This window comes from Mustela nigripes, chromosome 7 (assembly GCF_022355385.1).
Source record: "Mustela nigripes isolate SB6536 chromosome 7, MUSNIG.SB6536, whole genome shotgun sequence".
In the NCBI taxonomy this organism is placed as follows: Eukaryota; Metazoa; Chordata; class Mammalia; order Carnivora; family Mustelidae; genus Mustela; species Mustela nigripes.
The window spans coordinates 146,799-155,964 of NC_081563.1; the positions used below are offsets into that span (position 1 = coordinate 146,799).

Here is a 9,166-nt window from a genome sequence, read left to right on the forward strand (position 1 = left end):
TGTATACAATATACATATGTATAATCGAAGTATAATGCTATTGGATCCGGGGGTGGGTGGTCCTGGGGAAGGCGTCTGGAGGGCTCGCATCTTCCTCCCTTCCCTGTGTAGTGGGCCGTGCACGTCGGTTATGCTGTCCTCGATAGTCTCTTGTGGGTCTGAGATATTGTATAATGAAGACTGGTCGGCAGAAGCGGAATATTATGTAATTAAATATTTGCTATATTAGAGGCACCTTATGACCCTGCTGTAAACATTTCTATTACAGGTAATGACCCCATAAGTTGTCTATCATTTCGAATCTGACCTCGCAGGGCCACAGCATTCGTTGCATGAAGAGGCATGGAAAAGCAGAAACTGTGCGCTTCCCGTTGACACACTCCTGTGCACACACAGAGACCCCACCCCACCCCGGCCCCGCACACACAGGCCAACAGGCCTGAGCAGAATTCTAAGGGGAGCCTGGGAGGGAAGCTGTACACTAAACACTTCTTTGCTGTGGTTTGCATTTGGATGACACGGACAGTTCTGGAATCTGAACTTTTAGGAGCTCACAGAGAGTTACTCCTCATCTTCTCAGTCATGTACTTATTTAGAAATAAAACTATCCCATCTTCAGGACGGTACTGAGATACTGAAAGCTGATAGTCTTTTGGGACGGCTCCTTTTATTGGCAATGGCTCCTTCTAAGCACAGAAATGAACACAGAAGAATCTTCAGAAGCACAGGGAAGCAATCTTCAGACAGCCGTCAAAATTATGTCAACTTACTAGCAATCTTTAAATCTGTCCTATTATTAATGCTTTGATTATACAGTTTGGATTTAGAGGGTCTCAGAAAAAATACAAACTAGAAAAATTCCTTTAAAGTCCATTTTATGGAGGTAGTTTTTAGCCCTGACTCCAGCTGGCACACGAATGACACACAATTGTTTCATGTATTCCCCGTGACCTAGAAAATACATATACGGCAAGGGGCGTTTCCAGCCTCCAGTTTTCCACATCTCCTGCACAGGAAGGGGCCAGCGGATAGGAGTTAAAAGCCACGAGGTGAGCACGCACAGTGACAGCAGTGGCTTCGTCTCCCTCTTGGTGGCTGAGGAGGAGACGGGGTGTGAGTCGGGAGATGGAACTGGAGAACTACCACAGAGCCGCCTGCCCCTAAGTTACACGCCCCACTGTCCCTCGCAGCATAACAGACGGGTGTCTGAGTTCCTCACTCCTGTGCTGCCGGAGACCGGGCAGCGCAGCGCACCTTTCACGGGACGGGCCAGCGGCGCCCAGAGGTTCCGTGTCGCAGGCTGTGTGGCTGGGCTGGCCGGCCGCCTGCCCACGTGGGTCCTTGTGTCCCCGCGGCGCTTCTCTCCACCCTCTCTCTCCTGTCGCTGTCACAGCCCCAAGGGGGATGGACAGAATGTCCCCGGGTCAGTGCCTGGGGAGAGCAGCCCGGACCCAATGCGCACACTGGACGGCGGTCCCTGAAGGAGAGGCTCTTGCTGGGCTAAGTGACTGAGATCTGGAGGCTTCTTACCGCAGCTAATATCACCCCGATCACCACGTTTCCAACATCACTTGTGCTCTCCGAAGAAGAAAGATGGTGGGGAAGAACCTGCGACTTTCATTCTGGACTTCATTTGGCTTGTCCTGCATCCGTGCTGTCCGCTCACTGGTCTGGAGAGGCGGGAACGTGACCACCGACACCGAGCACGATCCGGCCTCCGCTAACGTGCTCGGTTACGGGGTTTCCTCACACACTAGTGCACGTCCTTCTAAGAGGAGCCAAGCAGCAGCTTTGCCTATTAAACGTAAAACGTAACAAGATGCACTTTCTCCACACCAACGCCTCTCAGTGTGCCCCGAAAGCGACGGGCAGCTCTAGGGCCCTACTCCGTGCTGTCCTCGGGCGCCTGAGCTCCGCGGCAACCCCCCTGCCCTCCAGAGCCAGAGCTCAGCCCGGGGTGAGCCGGGAGGAAGAATGGGAGCAGCAGGTTGCGAGGGCGGTCGGCGGTGAGAGTGACTCGCCCTGGATGCGCCCAGGGCTGAGGGAGCGCTCAGCCAGGACGGGTTTGGGGGAGGTGCACACTCCTTGGGGAGGACGGCCACGTTCTCCCAGACTGGACCTGCTCTGGGGCTGGTGGGCCACCTTCGGGGGGGGGCAGGCCGTCCGCAGCCCCTGGCACGGGCCTGTGGTTGGTGTCTGGGCGCCGGCAGGAGCTGTGAGTTCTGGTTTCTGAGTACAGGGGCCTCTCCTGGGCCTGCGGCTGGGTGGCTCTACCGGCGTCCTCTCGCCACACAGCTGACCTTTTCCGTCTCTGGTGATGTCCCTCCCACGGCCACGACTGGGGAAGGTCGTCCCTGTGCCTGCCTGAAAGGAGTCATCCTCTAAGGGCTGCTGCTGCTGATCCCGGAGCCCACACTGAAGGGCACCCTGGGAGCTGAGGGGCAGGAAGTGGGAAAGGGGACCCCCTCGAGGTCGGCCAGCGGTAGCCCTGGGCCAAGTCCAGCTACCATCTATTCACCTGTGGGCAGGGAGGTAAGAAGACTCTTACATTTTACCAGCTAAACAAATTAAATCAAAAGGATAATAATATTTTGTGTGAAAACACATCCTCATGGATGTAACCGGTGAGATCAGTTCTGGCTGAACATGCGTGATTTACTTTGATGAGAAGGAACGTTAACTTTGAACCTCAAGTAGCAACATGTTCTCCACATAATCACATCTGACTCCTCACAAGACTTGCATTACAAAGAAAATTGCTCAATCACTGTACTTCACTTTTTATCAACTAAAAAAACTGGTCATTGTTTTCTGTCTTGTTGTGGAAGTGTCTACATATAACCTCAAATTTTGCTTACCCTAATATACGTACTATCCGGTCCTTTAAGGAAAACCATGGGCAACCTCTGGCCTCTTGAGATGTAACTCATTTGTCAAGACCAACTTAAAACGCTGCTTCTAAGTGAAACCATCCCGCACAGCCCTGGGATCGCGGAGCTCCTGCCGGGGCTGAGTGCGGCGACGGGCCGTCTGAGCAGGGACGCGGCGGTGGGTCGACGAGGCAGCCTTCCGTCTCCGGCTGCCCCCGGGGCTGTCCCTCCCGGGGCTGCAGAGCTTCTCCACTGGGGCCCCCACCAACCAGGCAGGGACCTGAGGAGCCCAGGGACAAACCTGCCCCTGGGTCTGGTTTCTGGGTTCTCACAAGGACCCGGCAGCCACCATGGCTGCTGGCACAGCCTTGATGCACCCGCAGGAAAGCGTGAAGAGCCAGGGGCCGGGCCTCCTCCTCAGTCTCGCCAGGTCCCCCGGCCCCCGGCCTCCACCCTTCTCCTCCTCTTCACCACCAGCCTGGCCCAAAGGTGACCAGTTCTCGGGCGGCTACCCCAAGCCTCCTGCCTGGTTTCTTGGTTCCTCGTCCTGAACCCCTATGGTCACTTCTCCACAGAAATGTTCCATTTAAGTAACAGCTCAGAGAATGGCACCCCATTGCTTACCTCCGAGTTTTCCCATCATCTTTAGTCTGCACCACAGCCTATATCCTTACGCTGTAGGTCAACCGCACACATCTGTCTGCACCTGTATCTGTCACATCTGCCAACCAGGGACTCCTGTCTGTCTGTATCTACGTATCTGTCTGTCCACCCTCTCATCCGTCTGCCTATCATAGTCTTTCTTGTACGTCTCTTCCGCCACAAGGCAAGCACGAGGGTTAAGTACTCTGACAATCTCACTACCTGTGGCATCTCTAGCATACGCCATCATGACACACGGTAAAGCGGCCGACTTGGGAGCCAGAAGGCCTGGTCGAGGGCATTGCCCCACTAGCTTCGGGTTTGAACTGATGCAGGCCTAATCTTGCCCAGGGCTGGATCGCCTGGCAGATAAGCACGGCCTGATAGTCTCTGGCCTTTTCCTCTCATCCTGGGGTCTCTCTCAAAGAGCCCCTTGCTGATCGACCACAAACATCTCTCAGGCTTGCAGGCCGGAGCAGCCTTGAGAAGAATTATTCTGCACCTCGGACACTGCAGAACTTTAGGTGCGCACTGTGATAGATGTTTCCTCCCTGGGCTGATGTCTGTCCAAGGCCTTCACAGCCGAGCCACTGATACACCCCCTGCCTGCTGCAAAGGGAAAGCCTTTTCGCCCTTCTTCTCTCCTATATACTTAGCTTCTCCAGATAGCTTCTCGTTTGCCATTAACCTATACCCTGTTTTCCTGGAGACCCCAGAATAAGTTACCAAAAAGCACATATTTGTGCTACCTCCCATGGCTTTCTGAGGGACATGATTACTCAAGAAGCAAGACCCTGTCTCCTATCCCTGACGCCAGCCTGTACCCACTATAGCTTAACTTAATGACATGTGCTGAACAAAGAGAAATTGTCTGATGAGTGCTTGAGTCCTCTGATGTCCTTTGCATGAAGGTAACCCCCTGCCCCAAGTAAGCTGCCTACATAAGACGCTCACTGAGCGGCAATAAGCCGGAGGTGCCTGACCACTGACCAGAACTCACTGTCTGGCCTCTCGTTCCTCTTGCCGACACTGCCCCTCCCTCGGGACACCTGGACCTGCCGAGGCTGGACACCGACACCCGACACATGCAGCTTTTGGAAATTAGAGGTCAAATCCCTGTGAGGACTAGATGGAGTTCACATACATACAAAATCCAATGGATTTAGAAAAAAAAATGTGCTGAGTAATAGAACATTTCTCTGTCTCTCAGATGTTATATTTCCCCAACCTCATGAGAGAGGAGGGCCAGAGGGAAGAAAGGGACAGGTCCATGTGCAGTGCCTTCAAGGAGCCCTTCCCACATCCTCTAAAGAAAGGGAGGAAGAGAATGGGGAAGGAGACCCAAGGGGGTCTGATGGCCATGGGACCAGGACTGTAGCCCCTGCATGCCCAGGGCCAACAGGGCTCACCCCATGAAGCTCCTGCCGCCCAGGAGGCATGGGAGAGCCAGCAGTCCTGCCCGCAGGAGGACACTGCACTCTCCTCTTGGCCAGGACTGTCAGAGCCTTGCGCATACAGCAAGGGGCAGCTCGGCAGCGTCCCCAGGGTCAGTAGCACTTGAGGATCCAAAGCAAATCTGAGTGGACAGTGCTAGCCCAGGCCTGGCGTTGGCCTGAAACACGACTTCCTCCAGGGAGAAGGCAGACACACAAACCGGACAGAAAACCAGGGCTCAAGACACGTTTTCATATTTTCAGCACTTGAGTTTGTGATTTGAAGCTCACACGCCCCACTAGCTTCTCTTCCTACTTCCCTTGTGCTCCCAACTTTTTCTTTTCGTACCACTAAACTACAAGCCTCACGGGCCAGAAGCAGGAGGTTGACTGATCTGTGCCCTGCAGCGCCTTGTGCATGTGTCTGGGCGCCCACGACAATGTCCTGAACCGGATTAGCAGACTGGGGCAGAAATGTGTTCCTGCTCCTCCTGAAGGCCTCCGTCTCATTTCAGAACCAGCACAGGTCGCCTCTTTCACGGACGCCATCTCTGGAATGGAGCAGGTGACCCAAGTGTGCAAATCAGAATAAATCTTGGGCCACAGCAGAGCTTCAAACCAAAGCTGAACCATCGGCATCTCAGCAAAGGCTTGTGCAGAGCTGCTGGAATTCCTCTCTTCCAGGCACGTCCCTTTGGACTTGCTCCAAGACTTTGTCACCACAAGGGGAGAGCCTGAGAGCACAGCCATGCAGAAGGGCCCTGCCCCAGAGCTACGGAGAGAGTGGGGCTCTGCTGGCCCGGCTGGAGCCCAGGACTAGGGAACAGCTAAATCCACTGCAGCGCGGAACTGCCCAGTCACTTGGCCCAGCACGGCTTCCCTTTCTGCTAAAGCCAACTTGGATCAGATTTTCTGACACAAGCAACTAAAACTTGGTAAATAGTACATAAATCTTATCCCCGAAGACTTTCTGCTGTGAACCCTATCAAGCAAGCAGAACTGAGCCAGTCAAGTAAGCAAATTCCACAGCTGAGAGCTGCTCTTGCAAACATCCTGCTGTGGAGAAAGGTCGAAGCCTTTTTTGTAAACATGGAAAGGGGGCTATGGGACTTGGGAATTCAGATCTCGCCTGCAGGGCCTGCACACCACAGAGTGGGTCTCTAAGCCCTGTACACTGGGGGTTCAGCAGCCCAGTCACGGCCAGGATGCCTTCAGGTTCAGCTGGACTACACGAGACTCCAGATACTTTGCTTTAGCACAGACTTTATTAAATTGCCTGGTCGTAGCTACTACAGTGAATTTCTCTGTCAGAGTCAGCAAATAGCAATAACAATTTAGACATGGCCCTCCGTTTCCTGTCCTCAGCATCAAATCATGGCCCACCCACTTCTCTCCTGCACCATAAGGGATACAGACAGCACCGTCTGCTCCAGAGGCATCACTCTGACCCTGAAGTTATGAAAATACAGGTCATTACTAAATAGGCCTTTTAACTTTTAAATCATAGTTAGCATCTGAACATTCATAAAAGTTTTGAGTCTCGGAATCCCAAGGTGAAGCCAACTCTCTAAGAATATCCAAGTTTCCTCCTGAGAGTGAATGATTGCCAAACCTTGAGCTAAGAAAGTTAGCTTAAAATTTTCTTTAAAAAGTGATTAAAACAGGGTGCCTGGGTGGCTCAATGAGTTAAGCCTCTGCCTTCAGCTCGGGTCATGATCTCAGGGTCCAGGGATGGAGCCCCGCATCGGGCTCTCTGCTCAGCAGGGAGCCTGCTTCCTCCTCTCTCTCTGCCTGTCTCTCTGCCTACTTGTGATCTCTGTCAAATAAATAAATAAAATCTTTTTAAAAAATTGATTAAAACATCTGAAAATGTCCTTAATAAGACAATTTTATTTTAAATTAAGTTTCTAAAATACTGGGAAGAAAATTTTTACTTTGGAAACCTGAAAAGCTTGAAAGGAGCTTAAGCTAGGGAAATGATTTACATATTAATCATAGGCAGTAAACTAGGTGCTGGGTTGCTGGGGCCAACTTGCCACCTAGGGAGAGAAACTGACCTCGGTTATGCACCCTGCACCCACTTCTCAAGGCCAGGGCTCCCCAGATTTTCCTTCATATCAACAAGTACCAACAATGCTATGAGAGAGGCACCTACAGAAAAAAGTTCAAAGTTTAGAAATGGTTTTCCAAATGCCCATTAATTATTGACCAAAATATTAAGCCTTATAACTTACATGAAATAAAGGTTAATTCACTGAATTGATAAAACCCTAACCAAAATCAAAGGAACTAGAATGCTGCTAAGGAAATAGAGAGAACAATTAGATTAAATTTTAGTCAAAGGAAACTTCATACATGTACGAAATTTTCAAGAAGGCTCTGGTGTATGGCCCTTCGCTCAGAAGCCTTGTTACAACATTACCGTCCTGAGTGCCCCTGCCACTGCCCGACAGAGGGACACTGTTTCTCAAGCCGATTCTGAGCTCTCTGTGGCCTTGGTTAAACGACTTCCTTTGACTCTAGGGGACGGGACTGGTCAGTTCCAGAAACCAAATCCAGTCTCTCCGGTCACATCCGCAGCCTTCCTGGTCCTTACTTTAAAGTGTCCATACTTTTGTGTGTCCATACTTTTGGCTGTTTGAACCCCAAACATTAGTGCGCCCTGCGATTCTGTCCTCCCCCCGGCCCCAGGCGCAGATGGGGCGGAGAGGACGTAGCTTTCAGCGTGGAGACCCTCGATTTACACCCGCTTCATCTTCTCAAACTGAGGAGCGACCCTGGCTCACGGCCGGAACCCATGCACGTCTGACCCGCAGGTACAAGCAATGGGCTCTTCTCCCAAAAACAGAACGTGTGCTTCGGTTTTAAATCGCGCAGGACCGTGTCCTACCCTGACACACTGGCCGACAAGGCAGCGGGTCGAGGACGTCTAAGACCGGAGCCGCCGGACCGCACCAGCGTCCCCGGCGCGCGGTCTTCAGCGAACGTGGGCACCGGACGGCTCCGGACCCGCAGGGACCGACGCGCTTCCGAGTGTCGCACAAGACGAGGGTGAGGGTGAGGGCTTTCTCGGACGGAGTCTGCTCACACTCGCGAACCCCACAGCCGGTTCCCGGGGTAAACAAGGCGGCCCGACGGGAGCCGCGGACACCCGGCTGCCCTCACATCCCGCGCAGCTCCCCAGGGACGGAGGCTCCAGGCCACCGGCTTCGTCTGGAGGGCGCTGACCTAACTGACCTCCGCGCTCATCGGGGGCCCCGGGCCACGACCACAGCCCCGACGACGAGAACGCAGGACACGCGTGTCCCGGAGGCGGAAGAAAACCCGGAAACCCCGTCCCCTCCCGCCAGATCGTCCCGGGCCCCTCAGACTCGGACTCGCGGGCGCAGGGGCCGGGCCGGGTCCTCCTTCCCCTCGCAGCCCGGCGGCGGCTGGACGGCGCGGACACGCGTGTGGAAACGAAGGGAAACGCCCGCGGCCGCAGGTGCGCCTCCTGTCCTGGCCGCCACCCCCGGCCCCGCGCGCCCGTCGCGCGGTCCAGCGCGGAGAAGCCGCCGCAGCCGCGACAGCCCCGCCGTCCCGGGCGCCGAGCGGCCACCCCGCCCGCCCCTTGTGCCCCCGGAGGCTGTCCACTCCCAGGGCCCCACCCCAGCCTGGCCGGTCCCCGCCCGCGGTCCGGCGCGCCCGCCTCGCCGCGTCCCTTCCCGAAACCGACGGGGAAACACGGTCTCGGACCTCGACGGTCACGAGCGAGTCTCAAGTCCGTGAGCCGCAGCGGCCGCGTCCGGGGCGGGGGCCGGTCACTCCGGTCCGGGGCGACCGGCGAGCGGACGCGCGTCCCAGACGCACCCCGGCCCCCGCCCTCCCGCGCCGACCGCCGGCCCCGCGGCTCGGCTCACGGGGAAGGGGCGACCCCAGTCCGGGGAGACCCAGCGGCCCGGCTCACGGGGAAGGGGCGACCCCAGTCCGGGGAGACCCCGCGGCCCGGCTCAGGGGGAAGGGGCGACCCCAGTCCGGGGGGACCCCGCGGCCCGGCTCAGGGGGAAGGGGCCACCCCAGTCTGGGGGGCCGCCGGCCTCGCCCACACCCGTACTCACTGGCAACCCCGAGCAGGTGCCCTCGGCGCCCCGACCGCGCACAACCGCCGCCGACAGGAAGGGCTGCGCGCTGGGCCCGCCCCCCGGGGCAGGGCGGCGCGGGCGGGGCGCACCTGGGCAGGTG

At 55.7% G+C, this 9,166-nt stretch overlaps 1 protein-coding gene across 7 annotated transcripts in view; it reads right to left on the reverse strand.

Annotated features, from left to right (window-relative positions):
* The window catches only part of SH3YL1 (SH3 and SYLF domain containing 1), a 33,982-nt gene extending 24,847 nt beyond the window's left edge, over window positions 1-9,135 (reverse strand). For all 7 annotated transcript variants that reach the window (XR_009405241.1, XM_059405050.1, XM_059405049.1 and 4 more), the window contains exon 1: window positions 9,043-9,135. Coding sequence is in view for 6 of the 7 variants with exons in the window: in XM_059405050.1 (XP_059261033.1) it covers window position 9,043 (1 nt within the window). In the remaining variant the exon portion in view is untranslated. The remainder of the gene's footprint in view (window positions 1-9,042) is intronic.
* Window positions 9,136-9,166: the final 31 nt, after the last annotated feature.